Source organism: Dioscorea cayenensis, chromosome 14 (genome assembly GCF_009730915.1).
Source record: "Dioscorea cayenensis subsp. rotundata cultivar TDr96_F1 chromosome 14, TDr96_F1_v2_PseudoChromosome.rev07_lg8_w22 25.fasta, whole genome shotgun sequence".
In the NCBI taxonomy this organism is placed as follows: Eukaryota; Viridiplantae; Streptophyta; class Magnoliopsida; order Dioscoreales; family Dioscoreaceae; genus Dioscorea; species Dioscorea cayenensis.
This window is the reverse complement of record NC_052484.1, coordinates 8,557,081-8,574,998: the sequence shown is the minus strand read 5'-3', so window position 1 is coordinate 8,574,998 and position 17,918 is coordinate 8,557,081. Positions and strand designations below refer to the sequence as shown.

The following is a 17,918-nucleotide window of genomic DNA, read 5'->3' as shown; positions in this document are numbered from 1 at the left end:
TTTATTTTTGAAGGCACATCCGAGGGAGGAGCACTATATCTATAAGTCAATTCAAGATTATGAAGAGATGGCTATTGTATGTGGGAATGATCAAGCCATCAAATCTTTTGCAAGAACAAGCTCGCAAAGCTTTTGAGGGCTAGGTGCATGCATGGAAGAACCACCAACATCACCAAATCGATTTGGACAATCACACCCAAGGGTTTAATGAATTTGATGATGTTGCACCAAGCCAACCTCCTACTAACGACACACCAACAAGTTCCACTTCAAAGGCCAAGGAAAGTAAAAAAAACAAGGAAAATGTATTAAGGCGGAGGAAAAAATTATGCGAAATGTTGAGCATCAATTAGGAAGAATTGCAAATGCATTAGAGGCAGGAAAGAGTCAATTTATCAGTAAGCAATTGCTTGATGAGACCATGACTTTGAGTGAGCACTATACTGAGTATGATCTTGGACGATCATATGATTATTTACTTCAAAATCTTCCTCTAGCAAATGGGTTTACAAACAAACCCCATTGCCTACAATGCCTTTGGATGGATGATTTTCTTGATCAACTGAGATGTGGCCATTGAGCATGAGTTGTTGAAACATTATGTGTTATTATGTATTTGTGTCTTGTTGTATTATGTTTAGTTGAACTTGTTATGATGTTAAATCTGGACTTGTATTTTGAAGGATGTTAAATTTTGGATGAATGTTGAATGGATTATTTAGACTAGTTGTAATGTAGATGATGTGATTATGTTAGCATTGTGATTGTAGATGCCATATTTTGGAGGATAAATGCTCTAATGTATTGAATGAACATTGATACCGTATTTTATATTATGTTAATTCAAGCAAATGTTGTAGCGTATGTATTAATACGATTAAACATGTAGTTATTTACGCTTCATTTAATTTAATATTGTATTAAAAAAATATGAATTGTTATGTAATTTAATTATTTTTTAAAACATAAAATTATAAGATATTACATATTTTTAAATTTAATATATCACCTTAAAATTATTAATTATTTTTTTTAAAATTAGTGTTAATGGTAAATAATGAGATTTAAATTAATTAACTTTTTTAGGTATAAAATTAAAGCTCATTACATAATTAAAAGTTTTATGAGTAATTTTAAATAACTAAAATTAATGATATATATAATGGAGGTAATCTTACCATGTCCCTTACATAGTATCTATAGCCTTCAACTTACATCAAACAAAACAAACAAAAAGTAAATGCAGTATTTTCAGTTACAACAAACCAAAAACATCAATGATATAAGTTGAAATACAGTAAGGCTGTGTTTGATTGCTCTTTTTTCCATAAAAAAATTTCCACAGGTCATTTTCCAACTAATAAGCTGTTTTTTGCCAAAATTTTCCGTGAAAATTTTTCCACAAACTCTATCACGTGATTTTATTTTCCCTCAAATCAGTGGAAAATTTTTCCTGCCTCTACCCTGGGAAAAATTTTCCAGAGAAAATGTAAGGGGCTATGTTAAAAAATAACGTGCGATTGAAATATTTAAAATTATTTTTCTTTTAAAAATTTTAAAAAAAAGTTTTCTCTTTTATTTTAATTTTTTTTAAAAAAAAGATAAATTAGATAACTTGATAATATTTAAATAAATTTATCCATATCAGTGAACAAATCACGCGGCGTTTTGATGGTAAGATTCAATCCACGTAGCGCTGTTTATAATTTTAATAATTTTTAAAAAAAATTCCATGGAAAATGTGATTTTTTCCAGAAAAAACTGATGCAATCAAACAACAAATGAGGTTTTTTCCATGAAAAATGTTACATTTTCCGTGGAAAATAAGAGCAATCAAACAACAAAATCTGAATTTTTCATAGAAATTTTTTGATTTTCTAGCTAGAAAATAATGTCAATCAAACGACTATTTTTTCATTTTCTATGTAAAATTTTTTCATGGAAAATTTTTTCTTTTCCAGCCTTTTTCCATGTTGCCAATCAAATATAGCCTAATTTCACTTACATGTAAGTTTATTTACAGACAACCATATAACCCCTAATAGAGAAGCTCTTTTTCAAAATTTTAAATCAAAACTAAATAAAAAAATAAGGTCTTTTAACACATGCATTTATTAGTTGAACTTAGCAAACTTTTAAAAATGAGAGGCTTGCAAATTAGATGTTAATCTGTTAGGACTTCTAACTCACTTGTAAATTTGTAATTATGGGAAAAGATTCTCTCTCTCTCTCTCTCTCTCTCTCTCTCTCTCTCTCTCTCTCTCTCTTATATTTAATTAAATAACAAAGGCGACAAAAGCCATCCCACAAAAAAAGGATATCAAAGGCACAAACGTGTATAGTGATACATTGATTACGATGACTTAACAATCCAAAGAGATTTATCATGTGGGCCAAACTAATACACGGAATAATGATGGACTGCCATGTGCTTCCTAGATGATATATGAGATATCACAATAGTAAATCCCCTCTCTTGCACCCCTGGTATGGCTCGTCCACAAATGACCAAGTGAATCGTAGGTGCATGTTACTACTATAACATATTTAAGTACTGTACAGTACTGTAACACAAGGGGTTCACCCCGCATCACTCACCAGCTACTCAAATACTTATCGCTAGATCTAGTGCTTTTTGAAAAATATACATGCCTTTAACAATTCATTTTATTAAAATATTTAAATAAAATGGGAAAAATCAGATAATTCAAGTAATATATGATTTTATAAGGTTTTTTTTTGGCATTCCTATTTCTTAGAAAAATTATTGTTCACCCCTCATGAATTTCAAAAATTCCAAAACACCCCCTCCAACTTTTGCACACCCCGGACAGCCTTTCAGTTTTAATTTAAATTCCCTTTTACCCCTTCTCGGTCACTTCAACTGGGTTCTGTTTATGAATTTTCATTTTTGCCCTTGCAAATGATGGGAAAAAAACCGTTCAATCACATCATCTTTTGCACTTTATGCAATTGTTTTTCCTTCATGTGTGCTTTTTTTCTGACAAAGTTTAGAAGGCTGAGCACATCTTCTTCTTCTTCTCATTTGGTTTGTTCGATTTGAGTTCTGCCGGTTTCCCCATAATGTAAGAATTTCTTCGTTGCTCTCTCTCTCTCTCTCTGCGGGAGGGAGGGAGTAACAATTTATAAAAATGCAGAGCTATTCATAGATCTTGCAATGAAAATGTCGCCGACTAGGCATTGTAAATATAAACTATTATATAAAAAGAAAATAACTTATTTGAGTGTCAACTTTTGATATTTAAATAAAGACATTGTCTCTTAAACGTTTTACTTAAACATTTTTAGAATTAAAAACGGTATTTTAAATAAACAAAAAAGTTATACATAAACTCTAAGAATTTAAACAGAGACAATTATATTTAAACAATAACAACTATATTTAAACATAGACAATGGTTTTTAAACATGTATACACTGTTATTTAAACGCTTACTTTGAAACATAAGCATAAAAGTAAGAATTTAAATAGAGACAATAATATCTAAACAAAAAATATTTTATTTAAATGATGTACAATGTTATTTACACGGTAACTCTATCGTACAAAATTATATCTCAATCTTTTTTCGCCCCCATCAACGAATCCCCTTTTTTCAATGTTGCCGGCTGCGCTCCCTTCCTTTAGTATGTGGGTAACATACTTTAAGCGCAAGTAAGGGACGCCCGCTTGCGGAACCCGTAGCTTTTCACTGTCGAGCAACTGTTCGATAAACCGCATGACATAGCCGCCGCAGTTGATACTTCCTCATTTCTGCCTTGGGCTGTCAGTGTTGTGAATAAGGGGGTAGTTTACAGTCGCCGATTCACCAAGATCCATATCGACACAACGGTCGAATAGTCTCCACTGTCGAGATTTAAATTTTGATGTTAGAATCCTGACTAAAAAAACACAGATTATAAAACGGAAGTTATCAAAGCACTTACCATCTTTCCAGCATCCCTATCGTACTCCTTACTTACGGCAGAGGTATGGTGCCTGTATTCCTGCCTCTCGTTATCAAGAATGGCCAAATGGAAGTGGTCATTCATAATGATCGGAAGGATGACTATGTCAGCATCGTGCAAGCTACGCGCGACATCTCCCATCATAGCGAGAGCTGATTCACTCGCATCCTCCTTCCTGGACATGAATAGTGCCAGCGGTCGCGTGATGGAAGCCGCTTCGCATATGGATATGGTACTCTTGTGAGAGATTTCTGGATTATGCAAACGAACGAGTCCATCACATCGTCTGTCACCATTTCCTTCCTGTCTAGCATCGTGTATAAGCTGGCTCGTGTGGTGCTGACACAATCATTCTTCCATATGACAGTACTGTCGTTACACCATAAAAGACAAAGTTAAACGGAGACTAACAAACTTAAATGGTAACTCATAACTTTAAATGGTGAATAAAATATTTAAACGGAGACTCTAAAAGTTAAACAATATATAAAATATTTAAAGGTTAAATGCAAAACTCAAACGGTAAAGAAAAATAATTAAACGGTAACCCACTAAGTTAAATGATATTGATACTTATGAATCTATCCAACAACTGAGGAAGATCTTTAATAACTCCTGCTAGAACACGTCTAGCCTCCAATGTCCGGGGTATTTCTTCTTCTTCGGTCGAAAGTCCATCCGTACTTCCCTGAATTGTTGGTTGGCGAGGATCATACTTTCAACTGCAGCCACAACACCTGTCATTGTTTTTTCATTGCCAGGTGCTGTTGTTGACGGTTGTGGGAGAGTTTCTCCCTTCAATGTGGCAAAGATTTCGACTGAAGCAATGATTTCGTTGACAGTGCTGTCAACGATTTTCTCAACCGCTGGGATGATGACAATATCTACCGGAGACACAATCTTTGCTTGTTATTGTCGTCCGCAGGTTCTACCGAGATGGGGATCTCTTTGGCCATCGTATCGACTACAGCTGCAGCTTCTTCCGGAATAATTTCCTTAGACGCTGCCGTTGTAATCGGCCGATCAACCACTAGTGGTGGTGGTGCTGCTTCATCATCGGTCGGTGGAGGAAAAGACATTATTATTTTTCTTCTTTTTATGAGTCTTTTCAAACGTTGCCCTTTTCGAACGACCATCCTAATGATGTCGTCGTCATCAAAATCCGACAACATCGCACTCACGTTCTCGGCATTCGGGCTTTTCTGGGTGGCATCCGTGATAGGTGCTTCATTTGTTTGTAGGGATGACGCATTCGATTGTACTCGTCCCTCCAATGCCTCCACCCGAGCAACAAGCCGAGGGAACTCCGTCATCAGTACGTGGTATGGCTGCAGCAGACGTGCGGTGACATCATCGCCAAAGGGGGTCGTTGCCGTCGGGGGGGCCGTTGCGATTGGGGGTGTTACTAACACTTCGGTAGGAGGAGATGTTGCCATAGGGGGAGGGGGTGTTCTGACCGGGCGGGGTAGGGCGGGGCTACTCCGGCGCCTAGGAACTCGTATAGGTGAACGACGTCGAGGGCGCCTCGAAGAGGATAGCCTCTCATCCTTCCTTCGAGCCATGGTTCGGGAGCAATAGCATCCCCCCGGCGGATGGCCCGAATGAAGATTTCTTCATCCGCATTCGCCGCGACCAGCTCAGGAAACTAACATAATTAAACAACACAATGTCAGTATAAACCGCATTTTAAACATTGATAACTAGTTTTTAAATGATAACAAATATTTTTAAACATCTAATCCGACAATTTAAACAGTTTACACAGGTTTTTAAATTGTATCCAAAATATTTAAATAGAGAAAAACATAATTTAAACACTAAGTCAAGAAGTTAAACACTATGTTCATATGTTTAAACACTAAATCATATTTTTAACAGAAACTTTTACTATTTAAACAGAGACTCATGATTTATTATCTCTTTTCCTTCGAGTGATGACAATATGGCTTCAATCGTCGCTTACTTCCTGTAACTGTTTTCACCGTAGTACAGCATCTTCGGGGTCTTGCCAAATCGCACCTTCTTTCCGGTGCCGGTTAGCTCGTAAAACTAAATATTCAATGCGACTGAGCAACCTTTGACGTACCCCGTGTTCGTCTTCTTCCCGGCGCATCTCGCTTGCACTCGAGCGCCCGCTTGTGGGACGTCCTTCATCAGCCACTTGTGTGTCGCTTGCGCACGTGCATAGCGTCCTATGGCAGGGAGGTCATCGACATAGTCAACTATCCAGTTCGGAATCAAGCAGGACATGTTTGGAAAGAGGATTGTACCCATGAGGTATACCATTAGGAGTTTGACAAAATTTTTCTTCTTCTCCCCTCTACTGAACAAGCTGCTCAAGTGTTCTCTTGATGGAGTCTTTGTGTCTCTCGTAGGTTTTGGAAAAATATCTATCTTCAGAAGTGGAACGTGCTTTCTTCTTCTTCTGAAATACGACTGCGTCTTCATCGCAACGTAGTCCAAGAATGAGAGCCACATCTTGTTGCCTGAAACTTACCAAGCTTTATCCGATCCTGAATTTGTTGGTGCGGCCATCATATCTCTGCAGCAAAAAATCAAGGAGGGCCCTCTCTTGGAACACAGCTTCAATCTCGGTGAATGCTGCAAACGGTATCCTCCTGATTATCTCCCAATGTTGTCCACTCATGTGAACTTTCAACTCAGCAATTGTCTCCACTACCGGTGTCAAGTAGCATCGCCCATTAACTAGGTTGACTGTCATAATCACAAGCTTGCGACAATAACCATATATTAAACAGTATTCAGATAAATTTAAACGGATTGTATATGTTTTTAAACGGTAAACTAAATATTTAAATGAAGACATAAATATTTAAACGGAAACATCACAATTTAAACATAAACCTCACAGTTTAAACACTGACATCAAACGTTTAAATACAATCCCATTACTTAAACCGAACCCTCATTTTTAAAACTGTAACCATATCAACGTAAAAGGAAAACCTACATTGTAAACATTACACAGCATAACAATCAAAAAATCTCTTTCGATCATGTACACAGATGAAAATGAAAAACCAAAACAAAACCCTAGCCGATGAATCTCCGTGCAGACTTCAATATCATCCAATAAAAACATAACCACAAAACAAAACTGAAAATCCTCTTTTTCTAATAGAATCGTTTAAAATAAACAATAAGCACACCTCGGCTCAATACCTTAGACTGGGAGCTAATGAAATGCCGAATACTTGAGCAGGATTTCTTCTCTGAACAATGGCGGAAAGCTAAGTTCTTCTTTGAGACAAGGATGCCCAGGCAGAGACAACTTTGGGAATGGAAAAGCTGAAAAGGCAAATAGAGAAAAAAAAGTAAAATCGGCGGCACTAATGGTTGTCCCTAGGGATTACCTAAAACAATAACCCCCCACTCCCTCTCAAACCGGACACATGATTGCATTGCCACAACTTCCCATACAAGGGGTAATTTCGTCCATAAAATTTAAAAGTAACCATATTACAGCCGGTTACAATTTTTGGGAGTTTGAAAATCATTGACTTTAAAAAGGGGTGTTTTTAGAAATATTGGAAAGTTAAGGTTTTTTTTTTTTTTGCAAGTTCCACTTAATTAAAAAGTAATATTTCAGTTATAATTTTTCTCACCTTTTAAGTCAACCCAAATTTTCAAACAAGACAATCAAAGTGTGCTATCCACACGCACTTGCCCTACACCGCAGTCGTCGGGATTTCTCCTCTAGAGATCGAAAACGAATTCCGATCGATCCTTGCGCCGGCGATGGAGTTCCCGAAGGGGGAGCTGGATCTCAGGGAGATGCAGAGCCTCGAGGGGCACAACGACCGCGTGTGGAGCTTAGCGTGGAACCCGGCGTCGGGCGCCGCCGGAGTGCCGGCGATGCTCGCTTCTTGTAGCGGCGATAAGACCGCCAGGATCTGGAAGCAGGGACCTTCCGGCTCCTTCGATTGCATGGTCCGATCTGAACCCTTGCTAATCGGCGTAACCCTCCCTTGTTTCCCTGATTTTTTTTTTTTATTATTTTAACTTCTCTTCTTGAACTTTTAAATGCTCCATTTGGATGCTTAAATGATTCAATCTTTTTGTTTGTGTGTTGAAATCTATGAAAAATGAGTACTTGTAGTGATTTGAGTCACACGATTATAATATCTGGTGCTAAGAGAAGCCACTGATTGATCTGCAACTCAATATATGTTTTCCTTGAATTTAACATTAAAAGTTTGGTTTGTTTATTGAAATCTGTGAAAAATAAGTATTTGAAGTGATCTGAATCAGTAGGGTGAGCGTAGTCGGTCGTCTAGAATTGATGCACAACAACCCGTGAACTTTTTACTTAATATTTATCTTAGCGTTGTTTTCTTGAATTTTTCATGAAAATCTTAATTTTGAATTTATAGTTCCTGATTTTAATGAGTGTACTGAAGCTGAATTGATTGAGCTTTTACCATTGGCTTATTTCCATTAACTAGCGTTGGTTACATGCGTTGTTAATAACTTTCAGAATGTCTGGGCAAAATAGATATATTTTTTTCCATCTTAAGACAGTGATGTAGAAAGTAAGTTTGACAGCCTATAAATTCTTTAATTCATTCCTCAATCCATTGTTTTTTGAGTTTCACATGGATGTAACTATATCCGTTGCTATTTGGAATACCATTGCCTTTCATAAGAGCAAAAGTTCTTCTTAGCTCTTTCTGTGAATTTATACGGGATCTGTGGTATAAGGGAGAGTAGAGGCTCCTTTTGCTCATTGTTACTTGATGGATGATGCAATCGTAACACATAGCTGGAACATGTAATCCTCCTAAAAGGATAATTAACAAAAACCAAGATCAGATGTAGCATGTGATCGAGATATATTTCAGTTCCTATGATGTAATAGAAAATGTTTTGTTCTATGTTGTTTATCTTCCTCTAGTCCTTATTTTGCAGTAATTGAACTTTGATGTCCTTTCTTCTTTAGGCTGTCCTTGAAGATGCACATATGCGGACTGTTCGTTCATGTGCTTGGTCACCTTGTGGTAAATTATTGGCAACAACAAGTTTTGATGCCACAACTGCGATATGGGAACAGATTGGCTCTGATTTTGAATGTATCTCTACGCTTGAGGTATTACTGAATGCTATAGTTGCTTGAATGCAAATTGCAACTCTATCTTTAATGCCTAACCTGCCATATGTTCTTTACACTAATTCTTGGCAACAGGGTCATGAAAATGAAGTCAAGAGTGTTTCATGGAATGCCTCTGGATCCTTGGTTGCCACTTGCAGTAGAGATAAATCTGTTTGGATTTGGGAAATGCAGTCAGGGAAGGAGTTTGAGTGTGTTTCAGTATTACAAGGTCACACACAGGATGTCAAAATGGTGCAGTGGCATCCGCTTATTGATGTGCTGGTTTCTGTCAGTTATGACAACACTATTAAGGTAGCATATCTAGTGATAATTGCCTTATCAAAATAGAATGTGGGTGAATTATTAGCTTATTATGGGAAAGGAATGTAGGCAATTTGATATTATGCCAGGTGTGGGCGGAGGATGGTGATGATGATTGGCATTGTGTGCAAACAATAGATGAAGCTTGCAGGTGGCTCTTCTCTTTGTTATTTGAATCAATATGTTTTTACTGTAGCTAAATGGATGCCTGCTTTACTCAAATGGTTATGCTTTATTGCAGCAGGAAGCATTGAATTGACGGTCATAATTTCTGGAAATTGAGAATAATGAAGTTGCCTTATTGGAATCATGACTTTGTGATGTTGGGATTTTGGTTCCAACTTCCAAAACTTTTGAGTCAGGGCCTTATCTGTTTGTTGATTAGTTATGTTTCTCAATTTCGATCCTGGTAATGCCATGACCTTCTGAAACTAGGAATTCACAAAGTGTCTCATACCAGCCATAGACAACTGAATAGTCATAGATTAATGTCTTTATGCTTGAGGGATATGAAAGGTAGTCATCCACTTGTTTTCATTCTAATATTACCATAGTTATTAGAAGACAATGTATACATGAATGATATGCACATGAAAGGTAGTCATCCACATGTTTTAATTTTAATATTACCATTGTTACTAGAAGGCAATTTTTACATGAATAATATGCACATTTTTGCCCTTCTCGTATACACACTGCTAGATATACCCTGTGGCATCACTAGCATCCTTGTTGTTTTCTTGATGCTTACTCACAGCTGTCCTTTACATTTATGGGTTTATGCAAATCTTGTCTTTATCAGTGGTCATTCATCGACGGTTTGGGCATTATCTTTCAATGAAAGTGGGGATAAAATGGTCACTTGCAGGTACTTGTCTCAGTTTTTCCTTCTTTAGCTTATTTGTCATTTGCTCCAGGAATAGTGTCTGTATGATGAAATATTGCAGTGATGATCTTACGTTGAAGATATGGGATACTAGTGGCACTCCATCAGAATCAAGTGATGATGCCCCTAGGTCATGGTGAGTCAATAATATTATGTAATTCTTGTTTTGGTTCATGTGGCTTCATGTTTAATAGTTTTTGAGAGTTATGCTAGTTAATTTGACCCACCGCTATTATTAAAGCGCAAGCCATCTGCCTCCTTTCATCATTGTCAACTATATGTTTGTGCTGATCTAGAAAGGTTTACTATAATGATCGGGCACTTCATTTATTCATTATATTTGTTTACGTCTGTAGAACACTGCCTAACTGCATGCTAGAAATGTGTCAAATTTCCCATGGCAACACGCTCACGCATGCGTGCACGCACACTTTTACAACTTGTAATTTTGAATGTTCTTATTTTAACCATGTATATAACAAAAGCCTATACAGGCTTATATATTGTTATTTTGAGTTTGATGAATATATATTATATGCTAATAGTCATCCACTGTTGATTTTTTAATCTCTGTTTTATCCTTAACTGGTTTACCTTTTTTTTTTCACTTGTGATGTAACAAGATATATGATGAGTTGTTGCTGACAGATATGTAGATTTTTAATATCCCTCAGTAGTTCAAGATTGTTTTTATGTTTATTTCTTTTATACTTGTTCCTAAATTTTTTTTCATGCCAATAAACTTAATGGGTTATTCTAACTGTTTCAGGAGACATGTCTATACTCTCTCTGGCTTTCATGATCGCACCATATTTTCTGTTAATTGGTCAAGGTATTGACTCTTACTTCGCACTGTGCTTATTTTTTAAATTGTTTGAGTTCAATAATTTTCATTTTCCAAGACCTGGTCCCTGCCACATAACTCATTTGTGTACATTTTCAAGCAAAAGCTTTACCTGACCTCCTGAAACACAGCCTACAATGATCAATATTTTATGTTTGTGGTATGCCAACATTTGGGCTAATCCTTTAATATGCTGAGATATGCAAGTACAAACTGTTCAATGAGATTTACATGTGGGTTGATGTTTTTTAAAATGGATGGACTGTTTCAACTGTAGCCAAGCTCAGCTGGCCAAATGTTCACTTTATTTCGTGGAAACTATTCTTTCATGATACTAGGAGAGATTCCTTTTCTTTGAATACGGAGTTTCTCTTGCCTTGGAAGTGATATGCCCATAATCCTCAAAAGTGGGATACCCAGCTGGCTGTCATTATGCCACAATGATAGAATGAGTGGATTTTGAATTTGTCAATATAATCTAAGGTAATGATGTGTGCATATCTGAATAGTTTCTCCTTTATTCACGACTTGTAGTTTGGGGGATAACAAGTATTTTCCTTTGACAAACAAGGCGGGATAGGCACTATACATCAATTTTTTTAATATAATTATATTTAATAATTGATTTCTTTGAATTAATATCAATAAACATTTACTATTTTTTAGAAAAGTAAATTTTTGTAATCTTAAAATGATTAATTTTTATTCGTATTAATTGAGTCAAACTTTAGTTAATTGTTTTCCTTCAACCAATATTTGAAAAAGGTTCTTCTAACCAGACACTCCAATCCTACAACCAAGCATCTTCTTAGGACTCTAGAGACTGTTCCTTTGTTTTACTATTTTTTATTTGGATGTGTTCATGAATGCACCATCCTTGATCCATTAATTATTGTGTAATTTTGGGCTTTTGCTGGACAAAACTCTTGAAAATATTCACCTGTATGCTATAAAATATATGATATGTAATATTTCCTCTGCATTAGAACAGCTTAAGATGCTCTATACATCTAAGAGTACATTTACTTATTTGCGTTGCTTTTTCTTCATAACAAATTAGCACAAACTCAGGTCAAATTTCTTGCAAATATTTATGGATAAAATAGGTATTCTTTTTCTTATTGGCAGGGAGGGTGTGATTGCAAGTGGAGCAGCTGATGACGCTATATGCCTGTTTGTTGAGAGCAAAGAAAAGGTAGGGTGTTGCATATCTCTCTCTCTACATATTCATCTATGTTCATGTTCATGTATGTGTGTTTCTTTAAGGATCAAAGTCCTTTTTGGCCCCTATATTTCACCCAAAATGTTATATTTCCTTCCATGTACTTAAAGATGTTTAAGATGGTTCTTGTACATTGCAAATGCATCACTGTTGCTCATATGTTAACATGTCAGAAACAAGGATGAAAATGGAAAATGTTTGGGGCTGTACATCACTGATGAGCAGCGAAGATGAAAATGCAAAAAATTTGCATTGCACATGCAAAGACTGTAAAGATCATTTTTAAGCGTGAAAATAGAAATGATAAATGTGGTAAAGTATGAGGACCAAAAATAGCTTTAATTCTTCCTTTAATGTTTGAGTGGCATGTTTTTATGTCATTTTAAATATTTTGCTAGTAGAACGCAGCCATCATAAACTTACTTTGTAGGCCATGTGAGAAATATACTGCTAACCTATTGAATTAACATGCCTATAGTCGAGAGCCAGTGAACTCAGTGCTCTAATGCCTTGAAATAAGAAAAATAAAATGCAGGTGGGGGTGAGAGATATGACAATTAGGGCCTCGGAAGAGAGACCTGATAAGACTTGAATGAGCTATCTATATAATGACTCAGCCAAAGAGCTCCCTTTTCTCACGCGGAATGTCTTCAACTATCCATTGGAGTTCTCTTTTCACATTACCTGCCATGGCATCTCAATCACTTGTTTTAACATAGTTTCAACTAGCAAAGAAGGGAAATAAAGATGAAGGTGATGGTTTACCATCATCCAGTCAAAACTAAGTAATTGGTTTTGTTCCAATTAGTTTGCTATTGGAATCCTTAATACCGTGTTCTCACCATTGAATATATCTCAGATGTTTTTAGTTTTAAATGTTATTATGAATTTTTTTTGGGTGTAATTACTTGGTTTTCACAGTGAAAAAGCAGATTACCGAACAATATATTTTCTAGTGACTTTTTGGACTCACAATGTTATTTCAGATGGATGAACCATTTTACAGCTTGGTGATGAAGAAGGAAAAAGCTCATGCCATGGATATAAATTCAGTGCAGTGGAATCCAAAGGTAAGTTAACCCTTCCCTTCAAAATTTATGCAATTGCAACAGTTTAGTCCTTTGGTTATATGTTAAGTGTGTTCCAAATTCCCAGAATCCTCGTATTTTAGCTTCAGCAAGTGATGATGGGACCATAAAAATATGGGAACTTGCAGAGATATCTGGATGATGCCAACTCATGTTACATAATTTTGTTCTTGTTCTAACGTACCAAGAAGTCTTGTAGTTGAGCCATTACTTAGAGCTTGCTTTGAAGACTCAATTAAAAGAAGCTCAATGGCGCAGAATATATAATTTATTTTAAACATTTTGTGCAATTGTATCCGGGGCTCTTGTAAACATGTTTTGGTTTTTTTTCCTTGTTTCTCTTAAGCACCAATAAATTTTTATGTTAATATTAAATTGTTATCGCATTGGCATTTGTTGTTTGGTTGATCAATTTTCTTTTTTCTTTGTTTTGATTAACCCTTCTAATTTAGTCACCTTAGTCTGCTAAATGTCCAAGTAATCGGTTTTTAACTTATATTTTGCAGGGCATTATAAATTTTTTTTTTTTAATTTTATACAAATGCGACAATTGCATATACAATGAATGTTTATGCATAGCTAGAAATTAATTGTCTGGCCATGTGTTTTCACTTTGATGGTGCAATGATTGGGGTTGCAAGTCTGCTCCTATATTGAAAACCCTTTGGTATCATTGTGTTAAGCGTATTTGGAAATCGGAGTTCTGTAAATTAAGTCTTACACAGTGAAATTAGTGTTGTTGGATCATAGGCTCTTTGGCAATTATGAATTTTTTTTTATTTGATTTGATTTTTTAAAAAAAAGAAAAGATAAACAGACAAACTATATTACATTGAAACTGAATTATTTATCTGCACGATGTTTTTGTTTTCTTAAATAATGCTCATGCAGAAAAAAATTATTAATAAATTATAATAAACTAAACTTAATGATGTTTATTTTTTAAAGAACACCTATATAAACATAAGCTTGAAGCTAGCATAGAATAAAAATATAATTCCAAGAAATCATTGATCTATGCAAGATGTCTAGCATCATTCACTTACTAAGGAACAAAATCATTACATAATCAATGCCCCACACTTTTTTTTAAAAATGTGGATAAATCATAGCTTTATTAAAATAAAAGCGACAAAAAAACATAGGAGAAGTCTTCTCATTAGAGATGAAGAATAAAAATGACACCAATTTATGTGCATGTACCGTAAGTGCATGGGTGTCGAAGTAATAAAGTACCCACTGAGTTAGGTAGTCGAATCCACAGGGAACGGAAGTGTTAGTAGTAATTACTTCTCAGTTATCTAGTCAGAATCAAGATTATGATGAAATGAACTCAATCACAATAATACGAATGTCGCAAGCAAGCAAAGGAAAAGTAGAAATGAGAGAAGTCTCAATCAATAAAGATGAGGTACCCGGGCAATGTTCCCCTCAGGATCCAACATTAAGTGCAAGACTTACTGTGTTTCTAAACCGAGATAAACGAGTTGAGGTAATCCAAGAACAATCGGTCCCTGTCTCCAGGCCACCGATACTAGTCCCCTATGAGGTTTCGGTGGAGAAATCGCTCAATCTTCACGCCTCACAACACATATGACCGCAATAGACTCTAGGGATACCTAAGAGTACACCCATTCCTAAGTATAAACCTAACCCTACTTCTAGGTGAAAAATCCCTAACCCCCTACAAGGTCCCAGCGGAGAAATTTCTCAATCTCACGCATCATACCAAATATAGTTGCATAAAGCTTAGGGAATACGAAAATAGAGTGCACTAATCGGGACCTAACCCTACTTCTAGGTGAAAGATCCCTAACCCCCTACAAGGTCCCAGTGGAGAAATCTCTCAATCTCACGCATCATACCAAATATGGTTGCATAAAGCTTAGGGAATACGAAAATAGAGTGCACTAATCCGAAGGGAAAGGGAGCACTCCAGTATCTCATGACTCACCTTCTCAGCCCTCTTCAATCTTGGAGTTTTAGCCTTAATGGAGACCTCTCTCTCACCAAGACAAACAAATCATGCAAACAAATCAATCACAAGTATTAATATGACATGCAAGAAATAAGAAAACAAGATTGAAACTCAATTAGACTCAGATTTAATAGAAAACACTAAGTAAATTAATACAAAGATATGATCCTATTGCTCTTCCACTCACAATTTGGCTAATTGAGTTTATGAGGCTTCTCGTTGTCTAACCATCATTGGGAAAGTTCTTGAATTCTTCACACAAGTAGGGACATAAAAGTGTGACTACCTTTGTGTCTTGATCCTTATGTTGCACAAAATCTCCCAAAATGTGCCTTCATAACCTATCTTTGCTTCCTTTCCTTCCTTCAAGGCATTCATAACCTATTTGCACAAAGGAACACCAAATACACTTTATGAGACATAAACTATGGTAAAAATGATGCTCGATGCATGTAAAATATATAGAGAAATATGTCTACTTAAGCACTTATCAAAAAAACAAAAGACAATAAGAAGAAATTGAAAAGAGAAACATCAGCTGGAGAGTCCTACTACTGTGCTAAGTCAAGTTCTGAAATAAAAAATCAGTTTGAGACTCTTGAGCTTAAGAAATTGAGTGAGCACTTAATCCGCTGGGATGCTTTGTTGAGATATTGTTGTTGATTATTAGCAGCTATTGAAAATCAAGAAATAAGCATTTTAGCAGTTTTAAAGATTACAGTATAATAAGGTAAGGCAGTTAAATGAAAAATGCGAGTATTTCTTTCAATCCAAATATTCCATAAAATGGCTCAGGAGGTGTGATCCCAGAGACTTCGATGTTGGGGGATTAGAGATGATAACCAAGTTGTCCAAAGCTTAGGAATTGAATGTGGATAAGAATTTGAATCTAAAATTTGAATGGAGAAAACCCAAATTCGTTATGAGAAAACACAATCTAGAAAAAGATGATCTAGTTTATTAGAAGCTTTGTGGCAAAGAACACAAGTGCCTGTGGAATTTTGAAGGTTACACCCTTTCTTGAAAAGATTTGTTAGAGTGAGTAATTTATCCTCCCCTACTAGCCAGCAAAATAGAGATATTTTGCTAGGGCAACGAATTTTCCAAAATTGGGGATAAACGGACTGTGCATTCCACCGTCTATAAGGAACTTGCAAAAAGATTTTACTAAGAACATTATGCTTTTTTCTGGTACCCAGATGTGGAGATCATTCTGAATATTGAACTATCTGGAATTATTTCCAATAGAGGGCATAACTCATCTAAAGAGGCCAAGTTAAAACTATTCTCTGAGGTATTTAGTTGCTAGAAAAATTATCTTATATTTATCCAAGGAGAAGTACAATCATTAAATAGAGATGGCCAAAGATCTTTAAGTGGTTGCTCAGAATGCCATCGGTCAAACCAAAGGGAAGTGTTAGAGCCACTTTTGATAGATTTGGAGATGCAGGAGCGAAAGGGTAGTAAGGTGGTGTTCACTCATGCTCAGAAGAATGATTTATTTCTAGGTGGAGTGTGAAATAAAATTCCATTTGAACTTTAATTTAGGTAATTGGCTTGGATGATTTTAGCCCAACCACTATTAGAATTGCAAGAGAGTTTCCACCACCATTTCCCAAGAAGAGCTTTATTGAATTCCTGAAGATTGAGAATTCCCCAACCGCCCATGTTACGGGGTTTGGAGATCCTATTCTAGGAAACCAATATAATCCCATTGGATTTGACACACCTCTTGCGTGCATGTACCGCAAGTGCATGGGTGTCAAAGTAATAAAGTACCCAATGAGTTAGGTAATTGAATCCACAAGGAATGAAATTATTTGTAATGAGTACTTCTAAGTTATTTAGTCGGAAAAAAAAATATGATGAAATGAACTTAATCACGAGACATATGAATGTCACAAGCAAATATGAAAGAGTAAAAATGAGGGAAGTCTCAATCAATAAAGATGAGGTACCCGGGCAATGCTTCCCTAGGATCTAACATGAAGTGCAAGATTTACTATGTGTTTTTAAACCGAGATAAACGAGTCGAGGTGATCCAAGAACAATCGGTCCCTGCCTCCAGGCCACCGATATTAGTCCCCTACGAGGTCCCTATGGAGAAATTGCTTAATCTCAACATCTCACACCATATATGACTGCAATAGACTCTAGAGATTCCTAAGAGTACATCCGATTCCTAAGGATAGATCTGAACCTACTTTTAAATGAAAGATCCCTAACCCCCTATAAGGTCCTGACGGAGAAATTTCTTAATCTCACACTTCACACCAAATATGGTTGCATAAAACCTAGGGAATACAAAGATAGATCGTACTAATCAGAGGGAAAAGGAGGTACTTCACTATCTCAAGACACACCCTCTAAACCCTCTTCAATCTTGAGGTTCTAACCCTAATGAAGACCTCTCTCTCACCAAGGCAAACAACTCATGTAAACTAATCAACCACAAGATCAATACAGCAAGCAAGCAATAAGATAGCGAGATTGAAATTCA

The 17,918-nt window shown here is 36.1% G+C and overlaps 1 protein-coding gene across 2 annotated transcripts; it reads left to right on the top strand.

Moving 5' to 3' along the window:
* The first annotated feature begins 7,618 nt into the window (after positions 1–7,618).
* LOC120275958 (protein CIA1-like) lies at positions 7,619–13,832 on the top strand. Of its 2 annotated transcripts, none has more exons than XM_039282698.1 (10): positions 7,619–7,920; positions 8,930–9,076; positions 9,173–9,391; positions 9,490–9,551; positions 10,203–10,268; positions 10,348–10,422; positions 11,056–11,118; positions 12,259–12,325; positions 13,339–13,422; positions 13,508–13,832. In XM_039282698.1, the coding sequence occupies exons 1-10, from the start codon at positions 7,729–7,731 to the stop codon at positions 13,580–13,582; spliced, it is 1,050 nt and encodes a 349-aa protein (XP_039138632.1). In that variant the 5' UTR covers positions 7,619–7,728; the 3' UTR covers positions 13,583–13,832. The 2 variants fall into 2 exon arrangements, with proteins under 2 accessions (XP_039138632.1, XP_039138631.1); XM_039282697.1 differs by having other exon boundaries at positions 7,619–7,947.
* The last annotated feature ends 4,086 nt before the right edge of the window (positions 13,833–17,918 follow it).